This window comes from Tenrec ecaudatus, chromosome 6 (genome assembly GCF_050624435.1).
Source record: "Tenrec ecaudatus isolate mTenEca1 chromosome 6, mTenEca1.hap1, whole genome shotgun sequence".
Lineage (NCBI taxonomy): Eukaryota > Metazoa > Chordata > Mammalia > Afrosoricida > Tenrecidae > Tenrec > Tenrec ecaudatus.
This window is the reverse complement of record NC_134535.1, coordinates 82,872,001-82,889,272: the sequence shown is the minus strand read 5'-3', so window position 1 is coordinate 82,889,272 and position 17,272 is coordinate 82,872,001. Positions and strand designations below refer to the sequence as shown.

General features: G+C 55.4%; 1 protein-coding gene across 5 annotated transcripts; it reads right to left on the bottom strand.

Annotated features, from left to right (window-relative positions):
* Positions 1-6: 6 nt before the first annotated feature.
* Positions 7-16,878, bottom strand: CSRNP2 (cysteine and serine rich nuclear protein 2). 5 transcript variants are annotated; one of them, XM_075551671.1, is made up of 5 exons: positions 16,624-16,878; positions 11,602-14,256; positions 10,175-10,434; positions 4,327-4,623; positions 7-2,579 (listed from the first exon to the last, which is right to left on the bottom strand). In XM_075551671.1, the coding sequence occupies exons 2-5, from the start codon at positions 11,750-11,752 to the stop codon at positions 1,650-1,652; spliced, it is 1,638 nt and encodes a 545-aa protein (XP_075407786.1). In that variant the 5' UTR covers positions 11,753-14,256; positions 16,624-16,878; the 3' UTR covers positions 7-1,649. The 5 variants fall into 5 exon arrangements, with proteins under 5 accessions (XP_075407786.1, XP_075407787.1, XP_075407789.1 ...); XM_075551672.1 differs by having other exon boundaries at positions 11,602-11,840; XM_075551674.1 differs by lacking the exon at positions 16,624-16,878 and having other exon boundaries at positions 11,602-11,840; positions 12,668-16,239.
* Between the last annotated feature and the right edge of the window lie 394 nt (positions 16,879-17,272).

The window sequence follows — 17,272 nt, the reverse complement described above, 5'->3', positions numbered from 1 at the left end:
AGGACCTTGAGGGTTGGGAATGAGTTTAGTAATTAGACTCAAATTCCAGGATTGATGCTGATCCCAAAGGCTGTGTCCCTCCCTCTGGCTGAACGAGCCTTCCTGGGTCGGGTGGGAGAGGGGGACAGGGGTGAGGGTGGGAAGAGTCTTCCAGAGGAGGAAAGTAGGGCAGACTTCACTCCATGCTCAGTTAACCGTCAGTTGCGGGTGGATGGCGAGCCCGCTAAGTGGGAGCAGCGTTCTAGCTCTCAGGTACAGGTATCTGGCTGTTTTGTGAAGCCAGGCCATGGGGAAAGAAAAGAACCAACACAACTTTTAAGAACTCCCTTCCAAACATGGATGAAACCAAAGCAGGCATGAACAGAGGGGCAGCTACATCACCAACGAACAAAGGAGGCCTTTCGGCTGGGGGAGTTTTACTGTGAAATGTCGCAATGTTGTGAAACTCCGGGGTTTGTTTCATAGCCTACAAAAGGTTTTCCGGGTGAGAAGTGGGAAAAGGCATTGCCCCGCCCTGAATGTTTTGCTCTTGTCCTTGGTTACTTAGCTGGAACTGCAGCTGGGGGTGAAGGGTGACAGGAGACAGCTTCACTCCCAACTGCCTCCTTTCAGAGGCAGGGACAACTTTGCTCATAAACAAGAACTGTGTGCTATTTCCCAGGGGAGGCCCTGGAACGTAAGTGGGATGGAATGGACACCACACCCCCAGCCCCCTACTCTCAGACAACGGGAATCCCACCCATTCCATGGGCTTCGAGGGCGATGTTCATATTCTGTCCTTTGGAACTTGAGGGCTGGGAGAGGTACAGAACAATGCAGGCCCAGCTGGAGACCACGTTCTCCATGCCAAAGAGCTCCCCCGGATGCGCTGGAAAACCAGACAGCAGCCTGTGCTTGCTGCTGCAACCACCGCAGGGCAGAGCGCTCAGCTAAGCCACCTGGGGCACGCCCCCCCCCCCTCGCAGCCCGTGGCACAGATGACCGGGGTCGCCCCCATGTGCAGCTCATCTGGCCCCTTTCTCGAGGCAAATCGATGGATGGGGAAACCGACCAGTGGGGAACCGAGGAACCTGGGCCAGAAACGACTAAGTCTTAGCCCAGGAATCTTCAGTGTGGGGAGCAGACCAGAGAAACCTCAACCCCGCAAACGGGCTTTTTTTCCCAAAAGGGGGTGGGGTGGGGCCGTGTGTGTATGTGTGCACAATTTCTCTAAGTCCCGGCGGCATCACACAGCAGACATCCTTCCATACCCTCTCGAGTGGAGCCGGTGGCATTTCCAGTGGTGGGAGAGACACACGCCGACACGGGACAGCACTGAGTCTGTTCCTGCGGGGAGCTCAGGAGGGAGGGGCTCTGCCGGCTGTGTGCACCCTGGGTTCTGGTCCCTAAAGACAACGATTGCTTCAGCTCCCCAACAGGCCTTCCATTTGCAGCCTAGCATTCAGCACGGGGCAGCTGCCTCAGCCCAGCCCAAGATCACATCTGGGCTGGTCTCCTTGGTTTCCTTTAAAAAAAATACTCGTACAAACAATCCTCCCCTCCCCAATGAAAGAGCTCGGCGCAGCAGCGGCTTCTGCAGTTCTGTTTGAAATGGCGGTAGATAAAATAAGGGAATAAATAGAGCGAGGGCGAGGCAGCCTCCAGCCGGGTCACACGGTCAAAGGAAGTTCTAGTACACAGTCCTCCGGGGGCCGGTCCTCGCTCTGCGGGGCGGGCTTCTCCAGGGCACAGCCCTCCGCACTGTCCGCGTTCGGGGGTGGGCTCGAGGGGGCCCAGGAGCGGTGGGGATCGTCATTCTCAGGCTCCTTGGGGCGGCAATCTTCGGGCAACAGCGCTTCCAGAGCGGCTGCTTTGGGCCCCTCCGACTTACAGAGGGCAGCTGGGTCTGTGGGGCTGCAAGCCACCAATGAGGTAACGGGGAGGGAGAAGACGCTCAGATCCTTCTCCTTGGGGAAGGGGGGCACGGCCTCCTCACGACCAGGCTCCGCCTTCCCCCCAACGACTGGCCTCTGCTCCACCTGGTAGTAGACCAGGGGCCCGCCGTTCAAGTAGGGCGGGCTTTGGCCCGCCGAGGCAGCTGGGTGGTCCGAGGAGTTCTCTGCGAAGCACAGGACGGAGGAGCCCGGGGGCAGCTGGGCCTGGAAGAGAATGGGGGCAGCGGCGAGGCCGGGGCACAGCTCCTCGGGGACGGCCAGGGGCTCCTCCAGGATGCACACGCCCAGGCTCTCGAGGCCTGAGTCCAGGCTGGCGCTGGGGCCAGTGCAGTCTTCCTCGGCCTTGAGCCGCTCCAGCTCCTCCGCGCTCTGCAGGTGCATCACGGCCGTCTCGTTCTCCGCCAGGAACTCCTGGAAGTCCTGGGTCTCGGCGCCCTGGGGGCCGGCCACGCTGCAGCTGGCAGCCGGGGAGGGCTCCTCCTCGGGCGCTGGCGGGCGGCTCACCTGCCGCTTGCTCTCCAGCTCCAGCTTCATGATGGTGTGCAGGTAATGAGTCCGCACGCGGATGGGATTGAATTCGATGCGCCCCGCCATGTTCCCGCAGCCGTCCCGGGAGCAGCCACACGGGAAGGACATGCGATCCACCTGAGGGAGCGGACAAGGGGGTGGAGGCAAGATGAGACCAACAGCACACAATGCAGGCAGGAGACCAGGTCTGGCAAACAGGCAGGCGCCATCGGCGGGCGCGATCCTACAGGAAGAGAAGCGGCCAATTCAGAACCGCCTGCAGCGAGAGCGAACTGGCCCAGGGGCACGTTACTGCCCCGCCAGTCCAGCCCGTGATGAGTGGGCATGGGGAGCCCTGTGTGGCGCCGGTGAGATGCCAGCTTTCTGAACGCTGACAGTACAGTTCTCAGGGAAGGAAGTGAAGTGCCCTGAGACCTTCTAGAACATACCTGGCGTACTGAGACACTACAAAAGACCCACTTGCTTTCTGTAATCACAGGTACGGGCAAGTGTGGGGAAGGGCCTGCTAGTCCACAGCCAATGCATTCTGGGGGACTCAGCCAAAGCACCTTAGTTCGCCAAGGACAAGTGAAGGCCCCCCGCCCCCCAAGGTAGGTTAGAGCCCGTGTTTGCGCTCTTTGCTGAGGGGACCAAGGCCGAAGTGCATACTTGGCCAGATTCACTAGTTACCTATCTGGAAAGGAAAGCTTGGTGAGGAGAAATAAATTCAACTAGGACACAGCTCCTTCCATAAGACAGCCTCAGTGTCAGCGCTCCAACTACCTGCCACCTGCTGCTGCTGCTGCCCATGGACGAGAGCTCCTGGCTGTCTCTCGTCAGAGACCAGCCAGGAGGACACGCTTTCTCTGTCCCAGGGAACTCTGGAAGCAAGCTCTCCCAGGCCAGTCTAAAGAACCCCGGCAAGCAGGGGCAGCGAAGTGCCAGGCCAGTGGCTCAAACCCACCAGCCACTCTGTGAGAGACAGGGGAGGCTGGCTGCTCCCGATGACGGACAGGCTCAGACATGTCAGCCAGGGCCGCTGAGAGTTGGAATCCACTCAGTGGCAGGGGTTTGGAGCTGTGGTTTAGGCCACAGCTAAATCTAGTGTTGGAAACCAGCTGCAGCAGTCAGCTTCTAACCCCTGGGGATGGTGTGTGTGCCAGAGCAGAACTGCCCTCCAGAGTGGTGGTGGTGTTACTCAGTCTCTCTGTCACACACACACACACGCCCTCCAGAGTGGTGGTGGTGTTACTCAGTCTCTCTGTCACACACACACACACACACACACACACACACGAGTTCAGTTCAGGTCTCTACACAAACGCAACCCAGGGACCCTGATTACAATCACTGGAACTCTCCTCGGCAGGGCTTTCTTCCCTCCCTCTCCAGAGGGTTTTCAATGGCTAATTTAGAGGAAGGAGATTGCCAGGTCTGGCTTCCAGGGCAACCCTTCGGTGGACCTGAACCTCCTAGTTTCAGTCAGTAGCCGTGTGGACTCTGTGCTACCCAGAGATGCCCTGGTCCTGAATTACAGCATCTGAAAGTGATTCTGATTTTCACAACATTAGAGTGCTGGCCCGTCTCACGTCTCCCCCAGACAGCAGTATTTAGGAGCAGCCACTGTACATAAACCTGATCTGCTGACCCATCAGCTAACAGGCTTCCTGTCACTGAGGTGACACCCGGGAGAGAATGAGTGTGTGTGGCTGGAGCCTGTCCTGCTGGTTTTCTGTGCTGAGGTAGAGGGCTGTGGACAGGGAGTGTTCAGGGTTATGGGAGAGCCACCTCCCACCCCTGGCAGGCAGCCTCCTGTTCTCAAGCACCCACATCACACTGCCTGACCCCAGTGCAGAAACACCATCTCAAGCCAGCTTGGACTGACCTGGCATTTAATTCCGGCCTGGCTACAGGCACACGCTTCTGGGTCACAGTAGAGCCGACAATCACAGCCACACTCTTCCCGAGAGAGGCGGATAGCTCGTAGTTCTTGCTTCTCTTCAGCATCGATGCGGTGAACTCCAGATGCCCTGAGCAGGGCCCGCCGCCGCTTGGTGGGCAGAGGCTGCAGGAAGAAGTAGTCGTCCACCTCCACGTTTTCCACATCAATGTCTTCATCAGAGACGTCATCCAGGGTCAGGCCATCAGCCTCCACCGACTCTACAGTCCCATTCTTGGTCAGCTGCCAATAGAAAGGGGAGTTAGCCTGGTGGCACTCTGCGACAGCACCTCACAGAGTCTCAAGCAGTTCTGCCCTGTGTCTGGCCCTCCCTCCCTCCTTACCCATGACTCACAGTATAAAGCACGAGTTACACACGCCCAGGGTCCCAGGTACTGGGACCAGGGTCACCATGGTAAGCCCAGCCCCACGAAGCTCATGTCCCTACGTTACGATACACAGTCAATTAACAATACGTGATTAATTCTAGATTACAAGTTCCTAAATATATTTGGCCTATCAGCCTCTTTTCAGCTGGGGGTGGGTGGGTGAATCACCCAATTGGCAATTTAAAATTCTTGGACTCCAGTGCATAATCCAGGTTAAAGTGTAGTATCTGCTCTCCCAGGGGCCCTGGTGCTGCCGTGGTTACAGTGGGCTGCTACCTGCATGGTCAGTGGTTCAAAACCACCACCAGCTCTGTTGAGACAGACGGGGCTTGTTACTCCTATAGAGTCAGTCTTAGAAACCCACAAGGCAGTTCTACCCTGTCCTATCAGGTCACTGGGTTTTGGAAATCAGCTCGGCAGTGAGTTAGTTTGGCTTATGGGTATCGCTCTAGCACTGCCCCCCCTGGCGGGGGGCAGGGTATCACCCACTTTGGGAACCAGGGCACAACACACTGTACATCCAGCGAAGTAGCCGCTAGTTGTGTGTGCCTCAGAGACCCGTGGGCCAGGGGAAGGACTCCCGAGTCCCTGGGCTATGACCCTTTCTTTATAGGGCAGCCACTCGTCCTCACGCGCACTCACTAGCCCAGCCGAGCTCCTTCGTGCTGCTACTCAGCACTTGAAATCTGGCTCCTGCCACTGAGGACGAGAATTCTACATTGTATTTTCACTGAACTCAAGTAGCTGCATCCAGGCACATGTGCTTTGAGGACACAGACTATCTACAAATGGCCAGGGCCGTCGCTCCCCTGCGTCCCGACAGTCGATGGGCACTGTTTCCCAGCATCATGCGCACACGTGTGCTCCATGTCTCCAGGCCACACTTGGGCGATTTTCACACTGAGGCAAGCATGTTCCCTAATGCTACTCCACATGGGTGGAGTACCCACTAAGCCCCCAGATCACACCCACTGTGGCGACCCTGTGCAAGACACAGACCTGCCCTGTTAGGTTTGCGAGGCTGTCAATCTTTACTTCGTTCTTCTGTGGACCGTCTGGTGGGCTTGAACTTCTGACCTGTGGTTAGCCACCCGAAGCCTGACTGTGCCACCAGGACTCCCTCGTTTTGCAGACTCACCGAAGGCCTTTAAGTAAACGTAACGCTTAATATGGGCTCCTCCATGCACCTCACTCACTGCGTTTGGAAATGAAGCTCAAGGCATGAGCAGCCAGAGGGGAGTAAGAAGTACTGCTGTGGAGCCCACAGAAGCCTTTCCTAAAGCAAGCACACATCAAAACACGGAGCCACTACTTCTGGGCGAACCCTCCCTGCCGGCTGCATGCGCCTCAGGGTGACCTTCGCCCGCCTTCAAGAGCCCCGAGCTCTTCTATTCCTACCGCGTCCCGAGAGCAGGCCTGGCCTCCTTCCCGCACTCGAAGGGAATTTCTTTCAAATGCTCTTTGGGTTCTGGGCACAGAGGTGTGAGGGGGAGACCAGGGTGGCAGGGTCCCCGACAGTGTGTGTAGGACTGTCTTTGCTACGACTGTCTCACAACACTTTTCCTTGATCAAGCCAAGACCTGTCTCTGCTTAAATTGTCAGTACCATTGGCAACTGACACTGCGTGGAGACTGATGGAGAGAGACTCGCTCTTGAAGGTGGCGGGTTTCGAGCACTCATTGAGGCAACAGTCTGCTGAGGCCAAGATGATCGGATGGCTTCAAACCGAAAGAGCCAGGCCAAGGGAGGACCCAGCCTTTAGCAGCTACACTCCAATGGTGACTCTGCTTTCCTTCCGCCCCTCTGGACTTCAGCCAGTGTCTTCACCCATCTTCGTCACACCAATCCAATGACAGACCTCACCCCACCCGTTCTGAACAACAGCAATGTGGGTGAAGGGAGACGGCGAACCGTGTAAGACATGAAAATAATCATCATTTATCAAGGGTTCACAAGGGTGGAAGGGGAGGAGGGAGGGAGGGAAAAAAAGAGCTGATACCAAGGGCTCGGGTAGAAAGAAAATGTTTTGAAAAGGATGATGGCGACATATGAACAAATGTGCTGGATACAAGTGCAGGATGGATTGTTGTAAGAACCCTAAGTGCCCCCACTCAAATAATTTTTAAAATGCTGTAAGGCACCTAATGAGACTGACAAGCGTATTACTGAGAGAACTTGTCTGCAGCCATTACTGAGCAGGATGTATTTAAACACATTTGTCTGGAACAAACTCCTGCATGGGCGGATTGAGGAGCTCTGGTGGCGCAGTGGTCATCCACTGAGTTACTAACTGCAAGGTCGGCAGTTTGAAATCACTCACTCCTCCATGAGATGAGGACTTCTACTCCTTTGTTTCTTAGAGACAAGCTAAACGGTGTTTTACAAAGTCACCTCACCAAGCAGCCTTTCGCGTGTAGTCTGCCCACCATTGAGAAAAAGGACCCTGACGCGTAGAGCAAGGCCACCAGGTTGTCCTGTGGCCGGGAACCACCCCCAGTGTGATGTGCTCATACAGAGCACAAAACACGAGCCAACTGCTAAAGCCCCTGCTTCCAAGCCAGGCCTGAAGGAATGGATTCTTTCTGAGTTGATCTCAAAGAGCAGCTGTGGGGGAGGGAAGAGTGGCTGGCGTGACACCGAGGGGACTATTTACAGGCTGAAATGCGGGCTCCCAGGCGGCCAGCGAGCCTGGAAAGGGACAGGCTGAAGGGACTCTGGCTGGACGAGTTCTGAGAGTCACTGGAGGATTCAAGCCAGAAAACCAGGCCTTCCTCGTCCCCAGGCTCCGGAAGCTGCTGGCAGCGCGCACGCCCGTAGCTGGAGGCTTGGCTGATTTCATCAGACGCCTGCAGGTAGCACCGGTAGAGGGGCCGCCCTTGGGAGCGGTGATGCAAGTGGCTGGGGAACAAGCTAGCTGCACCCCAAGCCTCCCTGTCTTTTGTTCTTTTGGTGGAGAAAGCAGGAGTCCGATGGAATTTCCCATCTGCGGCAGGCAGGCGGGCTCTGGGCCCTTTCCCGCGTTGGTAACTGCCTAGTCGCCTCCTCCCTGTTCTCAAAGGACGGGTGGGATGCGGCCGAAAGACACCCCGGAGCTGCGGGAGTGAAGTGTCTCTGGAGAAAAAGAGCCTGCTGCCCATTAAGTGGATATTCATTGGAGAAGACAACTCGGTTCCCAATTCATACCACTCACAATCAAACGCACAGGGGCAGTTCTACCCTGTCAGCTAGTCAGAGTCAGAGTCGACTCATCGTCGACTTTATGGCAATGAGCATGCAGGGAAAAGGTATGTATGTAAACAGTAAAGCCCTAAGAAAAAGTCGCAGCAAAAGCTGCAGAGCACAAACAGCGACTGGTGACGGCAGCCCAAAGGGAAGACAGGCAGGAGACAGCACGCCAGAGGGCCGGCAAAGCCTTTCATGGCCAACTACCTCCCTGAGAGAAGTAGCTGGTTACAGGCTGGGGTACTCATGGAAAGGCTGGCAGTTCAAACCTACGCAGAGGCCCTGGAGAGAGTAAGGCCAGGAGAGCTGCTTCGCAAAGGTCACGGCCTGGAAACCCCCATGAGTCAGAATCACGAACCGACAAGCTCCCCCTGCAGGGGAGACAGGACAGGCACATGAGGACTTCTCATGGTGCAGAAAGGCGTGTGAGACACAGCTGCTCTTAAGACCCTCCCCCTGTAGCTCAGTCTCCTTTGCCTGGCATTGCCTGCACAGCGCCGCCGGGGGTGGGGGGTGGGGCAGGGAACAGCATGGAATCTGGTCTCCACAGGTCAACCCCTCACGACACTGAGGAGAGGGGGAGTTTATTCTAGGGAGAGGGAAGCCAGCCTCCCACTGACCAGATTATTTGCCCAGCTGTTGCCATAGCAGCAGGAAGGTGAAGGGGCCTATGATGGAATTCCGCAGACAGAAGAAGTCGGAAGGTCACAGACACAGTTAAGACAGACAGGCACAGGCTGGCTCAGGGATGTGCCCAAAAAGCCCTCCCAGGGAGACAGGAACGGGACCTGGTCAGCCCGCACCCTCCGATATCGGGTCGCGTCTCAGTACGACTTCACCCCAGATACTGGGTATGAGCAGTTAGTCACCTGTTTTCAGATGGGCCAGCACACTCTGGACCCCCAAGAGACCCAGTCAGCCATAAAGCTGTGCTCCCCACCTTTGGAACCACAAGCCCTGGGGGACATTACTGAAGACAGGTCGACACTTTGGCACTAAAATAGCACATGAGGGTGGGGGTGGGTGACAAAAACCCCTCTGAGAAGTGTCTCTCCCTGTGCCTTTCACTTCTCAAAGGCGACCCCTGGTCTGTGTCAGACGCAGGCTCAGTACTATGCAGGCCCCAACACCGCTCTGGTCATGGAGCTGCTGTGGCAACCAGAGCAGCGGGGCTGGCTGCTTGTAGGAACAGCAGGGTTCCTTCCGAGAAAGTGGGAGATCTACAACCTGGCTGGCCCACTAGGGTGACGGCAGCGCCGACCTGTGCTTCTGTCCTGGGGCCAGGGCAGCACACTGCCAACGCCCCCTGGCAATCAGACTGTAAACTTAAACTTCACAACGAAGTGGGCTATGTGTGGGCGTGAGCAGATTTGACTGAAAATGTGGGACTTCTCCAGAAGGGTCCCATGGGTAGGAATCTCTCTACAGGCCAAAGCTGACCATTCATGAACCAACAGAGGAGAATGGACATCCCATCCTCTGCTGGGTCTATACCCTACGCAGTGAGAGCCAGAGCAGGAGCAGACGCACACACTCCCACGTGCATCCCAGCACTGTTGTCAACAGCCAGATGGAAACAACCCAAATGCCCAGCAAGAGGAAAACAGAAAAGGGAACTTTGGAACATACACTCAATGGAATACTATGCGCCCCTGGAAAGCAATGAGGAAACCATGAAGCACGTCATGGCATGGATGAACCTGGAAAACTTACCAAAATGTTAGCCAATCACAGAAGGACAAATATTATACGAGACCACTGTTATAAAGGGGAAAAAAATCGAGAAAAGGTTTTCATACCAAAAGAAACAGAGTGGGCAGGTGAGGGAAGAAGTGACAGGCTAGCATGTAGTCAGGTATGCACTTGCGTGAAGGAGAGATAGAAAGTCAGGAGAGGGAGGAGAGAGACAGGGGAGCGGGTGGGGGGGGTGGGTGGAGGCAAGCTATTATGTTTAAAGTGATTGGCCCTAGAGAAGCGGGTCTCAAGCTGTGGGTTGGCGCCTGATTCATAACAGTAGCAAAATGGCAGTTTTGAAGTAGCAACAAAATTAATTTCATGGTGGGGGGGTCACCACCACATGAGGAACTGTATTAAAGGGTCGCGGCATTAGGAAGGCGGAGAACCACGCACTAGAGTTTGCCACTGCATCTTGGCACATGGGACGCCCCCACCCCCGTAGGCACCTTCATCTTCTTGGCGTGGAGTTTCTCCTCCTTCAGGTGCTCACGCAGGGTCTCGCGGTGGTTCACCTCCTGCTCCTGGGCAAACTCACAGAGCGTGTAGCTGCGGACCGAGTTGTGGCGCTGGGCCATGCCCAGGGAGCTGCCACCCTGGCTAGGCACGCTGGTGAAGCCCTGGCGCCGCGCAAAGTAGTACACCGTCACCTGGTCAAAGCGCACATTCTTCCTCCGCAGCTGCTTCTGCCGCTTCAGGATGGATGTGGCTGAGAAGGAAGCATGGGCAGTTAGTAACTGGGAGGTGGCCTCTGCAGCCACCTACCTCTTCTGCATACCCTGCTTCTCAGCATTCCTTCCCCCAGAGGGCTCTCAGCTCAGACTGACGTTCCCAGTTCTCAGGTCAGGTCTGCAGTTGGTACATTCACTGGTCCAAAGCACCACCCCAGGACTGCCTTCACCCAAGCAGGACCACGCAATCCATTTATAGGCATGGCCAGGAGGGGGCGCTCTCAGGAATAGTTTCTCCACTAACAGTCTGGCTACATTGTCCAATTCAGTAGCCCTGAGCCACAAGTGGCTACTTAAGTTTCTATTTTTTTTAAAGTTTCTATTAATGAAAATGAAATACAATGAAAAATTCCGTTCTTCACAGGAGACTAGTGGCTACTGAGTTGGGTGTTGAAAATATAGACCATTCCTCCTCTAACAGAAAATGCTACTGGAACAGTATTGATCTCTGGCAGGGCTTGGTGAGCCAGAGTTTAGGCTTCATAGGCCACAAGGTCTCTGTTGCACTTGCTCAATTCTCTCATTGTGGTGTGAAAGCAGTAACAGACACCAGGTAAATCAATGGACGGGCTGTGTGCCAACAAAACTTTATTTACCCAAACTGGTCACAGGCCCACACAGGCAACCACTGGATCTATTGTACCTGAAGGAACTGACCCACATGGATGAAAACGGCTTGCCTTATCCCAGCTGCCAGAGCTGCGCTTTCTTGGAGCTCTGGTCGGAAAGGGTAGTGCCCAGCACCCCTGTCTTCAACACAGTTCAGGCTCCTTCTGGATGCAATCAGCCCGAGCAAATGAGACTAGACTCCACCGCTCCCACAGCAGCTCACCACCCTCAAGTTAATGCCGACGCAGTGACCTCCTGTGGGTTCCTGAGCTTTCGTAGCTGTTATGAGAGTAGAAAGCTCAGTCTTTTTCCTCCAAGAAGTTGCTGGTGGTTTTGAACTGCCGACCATTTGGAGCTCAGGCCTATATATTTATAACCCGCTGCATCATGAGGTATGCCAGCAGCAGAGTCTCCCAAAGAACCACCACCAGGTTGTGCTAAGAGTAGGAAAGATGACGCAGGCCAAATCCCCCAGCTGGGCAGAGCTGACACAGGGCTCTGCAGCCTGGTGCAGGGAGGGAGGACAGCTCACTCACGTGTGAAACTGCTGCTTGTTGGGGGATTGAGGCTGTCGCAGCTGTCAGCACTGTCACTGCTGGAGACCTCATCGTCTGAATTGGAAACCGAGGAGCCCACATCCACGTCATCGAACTTCCTCTTGAGACCTGAGCCCGTGAATGCGTCCATTGGCTTCTGAAGGGTTTTCCTTGGGGAGCCCACCACGTTTGGCCCCAACGCCCCAGCTCACCAGCAGCCAGCTGGGCACATTAGGATTCTGCAGGGGAGAAGAGGCATCAGCATGCCTGCCCTAAGCCAGGTCCCTCCCAAGTCTACCCACACACACACCCTCACACTGGGTGACGGCTACTCTCTGGAAGACGAGTCATTTGTCTCTTCTGATTTCCGTCAACGTTCTCCCACCTTTTGTCCCCCCTCTTACAAGAATGATGAGTGGCCCCAGCACCTTTCCCGGTGGAGCACAGGCCTTTGGTTCTAAGCCAGCTGGCCTCTAGCCTTCATTAGCGCAGGGATCACAGGAGCTGCTCTTCGGATCAACACAGGAGGAGGGGGGATTGGGGTGCAAGCACAGAATTAGACTTTGCCTAAACCTAGTTGAGACCCAATTATTTTTCGGAGTGAAAATGTAAGCCCGGCAGTTCCCAAGCGTATCCCTTAATAGACTCGTTGCAAGGGTGGTGGTAGCTTTTACATGGAAACAGCCCCGGCTGGGTCCAAACAGCACAGAACCTCTCAGGGCCTCCATTATGCTAATGAGCACAGTGAGGCAGAAGAGAAAACACAGAATGCCCTGTTTCCACCAACCTGGTGATATAACCCTTCAGTTCCAGAATGTTTGGGGGGGGGGGGGCTGTGGCAAGTGACCCTAGGAGCGCACACCTTCGGAAATACTGCTTTGCACTCCGCGTTTCTTAAGGACACCCTTTACCCAGATCTTCACAAGTACAGAGCGTCTCATCAAGTTCCTAAAAAGGTCAACTTGGCTCCTGGAGAATGGATGGAAGATGAGAATCTGTTCTGGTTTCCAAACCCACCATCTCTGCCAACCTCACACCACACCATAAAAATGGGCCTCATTCTCACCTAGCATCCACCTCTGTGCTGGGGAAACACAGCCTCCCGGTTCTCGCCCGCAGTGCAAAGGCTGGAGAGAGACCACTGGGCTGGAGAAGGGGCTCTTCACGACGATTATGTGCACACACCAGACAGGGCTGTATTAGGATTGTGTTTTAAGAGTCTTGATAGCCCACACACTTCCAAGGTCGCCCTCGCCTGCCTTCTCCACCTCTGGATGGCGTTTGGGAAGGACGGCCATCAGCTAGGGCCCCACGCTCAGCATCGGTCAGGCCAGAATCGCCCCAGACTATGATCTCACCAGTTGCTAATGATGCAGCAGCAACACCGCTGCCCAGAAAGACAGGGATGCAGCACTGCAGGGCAGCGACCCAGCCACCGAGAGGCGCCTGCGACAGGCTTGCTTCTCTTTGGGACTGGGGCTCTTGGAAGTTATGTCTGCTCTGGGGTCAGCTCACCATCTCCATCCAGACTTCCCAGAAGGCATGTCCCACAGGGATCTATCTATCTATCTATCCAGGTCACATCCAAACTCTGCCTCCAAGTCACAAAATGTCCCTAAGAAAGCTCAGCCTCCACCAGGCTCAAGACAAGCATAGCCCTGGAATCAAATGTGCCCACGGTGTGTGCTGGGAAAGGGGGGACGGGGATGCAGGACTCAGCAAGTACTACACAAGAACTGTAAGTCAGAGTGGAAAAGCAAGCCCAAAGTACCAGTTGGGCTTTTCAAGTCACCGATCCTGCTAGCAGAGGTCACATTTCTAGGACGTGGTAAGAATAGAGAAAGCCGAGGACATTTTTATGGGTTACGATTTTAGCTGGGTTTAAAGATACCGAGTCACTAAGAAACTTCTCATTTCTTTCTATTAAAAGGGTGGCTGAGTATTTATAAAAAGATGGAATCACGTTGACCATTAAGCTGAGTGCCAATTTTCCTACTTACTTAAGGATTGCCTTCTCAATGACAAGAGAAAGCAAACGGAACCGAGAACCAGCTCTTTCAAAGGGGCTCTCACAAGTTTCCAGCCAGCGCTGCCATTAGGAAAGCACTGTCTCCTCAGTCGGGAAGCCCTCCGGGATTTAAGCAGGCCAGAAGCAAAGGTGTACTACTCTCATTCTCGGCTCAGGTGTCTCTGCCTCCAGTCACGTGGCTTCTGTTGGAGCATTTCTCTTCAAGTCTCTCAGGAGCCTGGGTCTGGTCCACAGTCATCTTCCAAGCTAAGAGGTCTCCCGGGTCTCAACGCAGCTGCCCCGAGAGGTGGCCGCTTCTTTTCTGGCACTCACAGAGCCCCCAGAGGGCAGGGTGGAACTGCCCCCCCGGGGTGTATGGGACTAGAAAGCCTCCTCTTTTCCCCCAGAATGGCTGTTAGATTTGAACCACCAACCTTGCAGCTAGGAAAGGCGCCTGCTTCTTCACTGTGGCTTGGAAGGAGACTCACTGAAGGAGTGGGAAGCAGCGAGCAAGCAGCCCGAGTTTACCCCACAGTGCCACGGGGCTCGCTGCGAGCCGGCGGGGACTTGCCGGCTGCCTTTCCCATTCTCCTCCCCTTCTTCTTGGTCTTCCTCACTTCCGCTTCGGAAAGAGTGCTTTCGGAGCACTGGTGAGGACAAGGGAGAAGGAGGGGGGAGAGAAAGAAAACAAAAGTGTGGAACCTAAGAGAAAGATCTTTTTTCCACAAAATACAGGGAACACAGAGAATCTGCATCTCTGTGTAAAACTGTGCACACGGACCTATGACCTAACCACCACCATTAGCTTCGATAGTAAGAATCCGCAAGGAAACCCCACGCTTCTGGGGTAGGTCCTTCACCCCACCCAGGACCCGTCAGCATCACTGTCTCAATTAGCCCAGTACAATGACCAATTTCAGTCTTGACAATGGACACGACCTTACTGTTCTCGTCCAACTCTCGACTGTGAACTTCACAGTCCGTGCTGTGACACGCTGTAACATGGATGTCCCCTGGGCCCCATCTACTTCCACAGCGGCTCCCAGCAGCTCCCCTCTGCGACAGCAACAACCACAGCAAGCTTCACACTTGCCGCTCCTTCAGGGAATCTCCTTCCAAGCCACAGTGCAGAAGCAGGCACCCTCCAGCTCCACTAGTCGCCTATGGAGGCTGTGATCCACACACACGGGCCCAAAGGCACCTGCCACTCACTCACATCTAAGGACACCATCCAGGTGCGACTGGAGACGCGGGTCACCGACACTCGACAAATGGCGGCGATGGGAGAACATGGTGCCAACCTCTCTCAAAGCTTTTAAACACCCGTGAAAAGAAATACCAGCTGACACTTCCTGGCTACATGCCTCCTGGTCTTTTTTCAAGGGTTTCTAGCTGAACAAGGTGTTAATAGTTCAGATCTACAAGTATGCAGAAGACAGGGGCTGGCAACAAATAAAATCCAGTACATTTGTAATTTTGTACCAGATCGAAATCTTTTCAGGCTTATGAGGAATGCTACAACCACATATGTGTGTGTGGGAGGGGGGGAGAACTCAGCTTGTGAGACTAGCAGAGGAGGAACTAGCAGGGGGGTGGGGGGTTAAAAAGCTGTGGCTGCAGAATATATATGCAAACTTGAGTCCATGTAAGCCTCTCTCAAACGGGGCCTAAATAGCAAAAGAAAGTACACTTCACAGGACTGTAAGGCCAGCTTCTGCTTAAGGTCAAGGGGCAGAAATCTCTAGAAAGAACCGCAAGGCCACCACCCACACTTGGGTCAGAAGAAAGCAGGCTGCCTGCGCTGTGTTGTGATGAACCTGAATCAGATGACCTGTCTCGTTTCTCCTTTTAGAAGAGACTGCAAGGAAGGGAAATACTCAAGCACTAGGAATTCAATGATCCATGTGTCCTGTGATCATGAACTCTCATTAAGCACTCCCGTGAAAACATCCTGTCTAAACGAGGTAATTAAATAAAGTACACAGACCCCTCACGGCTCTGCTCTTTCCACTCACAAGCACAAGTTTGGAACTTGGCTATCCAGGTCGTAAGCCACTAAGGAATGGGCGCCACAGGCTCTTGAGGGGTGCACGGGAGCGGAACCATTATCCCTAGTCATGTGTTCACTCTGGCGCACACACCAACATCCTGGCTTTGGAGATTTGCAAGATGGAAAGTCAGTAAAAGAAAATTTGAACCGACTACGGATTTACCTTGAACGGATAAACTGCAGGACAAGAGGACAGTGTGCCTCTTGGGGATACTGGCTACCATTTCATATTGGAGAAAGGTAGGTAGGTGTGTGTGTGTCAAACTGCCACTCTAAAGCCCTTTCAAAGGTTGAGTCAAGGCCATGCCACTAGAAGGGATGGGTGGCAGTCAGCTGCGCCTCAGGGCCTGTGAGAAAAGACCGAGCTAGCAGCCGGGGCAAGTGAAGCTTTCATTTTCCCACACTACGCCAGAAAAATGGGAGACGTCAGGAGCTGAAGAGACAATGTCAAGGCACCAGTTTCCTTCAACGGACACCCAGCTGAACCCTTCGGATCTGGGCTTGTTTCTCAGCCGCCCGCTAACCTTCCCGCTCATTCCAGTCGCTTCAGCTTTCCCCATCCCTTCCTGCCTGCTCTCACAAATTCCCAACCACTCCCTCCCACATTTTCCTCTATTCTCCACTCCCCCCGCCCCCCTTCCCTCACTTTCCTCCATCCTACATCATCTGCGCTCCACCCGAATTCAACCCTCTCCCGCAATCTCAGCCGCCTATCGGGCTGCCCCCAGCGCCCCCCGCAGTCCCGGCCCGTGTCCTCTGCGCCCCTCGCTCCCACGCCTCTTCCCCGGCTCTCTCCCTTCCCAGCGGCGCCCCAGTTCCCCGCCCCCCCACCCCCCGCCTCTCCCGTCCAGCCTCCCTCCATCCGCACGGCTCCGGGCTTCGCCACTCCTCCACAGGCACCCGAGGGCCGATCCCGAGCCAGGACGAGGCGGTACTCCCCGCCCCGCACCCCAAGGCCCTTTACCGGCCCCGCCGCGGCTGCCTCCTCCCGTGATGGTCTCGGCCGCCCCCGCTGCCGCCGCCGCCCTAGCCCGGGTGGGGAGGAGGAAGGCGAGGACGAGTCCCGGGCCCCGGCGCGGTCCGGGAGCTCCGGGGCGGCAGGGCGGGCAGGGCGGTGGTTACGGCCGGCCGGCAGGCGGCGGGGAGCAAGCGGCTCGGCAGTCCAGGCGCCCCTGGCAGTAGGTGCCCAGAACCGCCCCGGCTCCGGCTAACAATAGGCTCCGGCCGCAGCGCTCAGGCTCTTATAGGCGCCGGCACGTCCGGGCCGAGCCCCGCGGCAGACTGGGAAATGGAGTCCACGTGCGCTGGCCCGTCCTGCGGCATGCCGGGAGTTGGAGGCGTCCAGGAGCCGCAAACGCAGCCGGGGCGGGCAAACGGGGTCGGGAGGCGGGGCCTCCGCAGCAGCGGACCCTGGGAAAGCGAGTCTGGAGCCGCCGCAGCCTTTTGAAGGGGAAGAGAGGAGACCCTCAGTTACAGGTCTCCAAGGACTAAACCATTTAAAAAAAAAAAAATCAACCCTTTTCTTTGTCTCCAGGTCGTGGAGCCTAAAGAACATAACCCCCCTTCTCCTAGCTCATGAATGCCTAGCCTTCAGCAACCTAACTTCTCGTTGC

Coding starts and splice junctions, on each gene's coding strand:
- CSRNP2 (XM_075551671.1), bottom strand. CDS start 11,752: ATGGACGCATTCACGGGCTCAGGTCTCAAGAGGAAGTTCGATGACGTG. Junction 4,624..10,174: donor TCCACGCCAAGAAGATGAAG/GTGCCTACGGGG, acceptor TTCTATTGGCAG/CTGACCAAGAATGGGACTGT. Junction 2,580..4,326: donor AGGCCGGAATTAAATGCCAG/GTCAGTCCAAGC, acceptor CCGCTCCCTCAG/GTGGATCGCATGTCCTTCCC.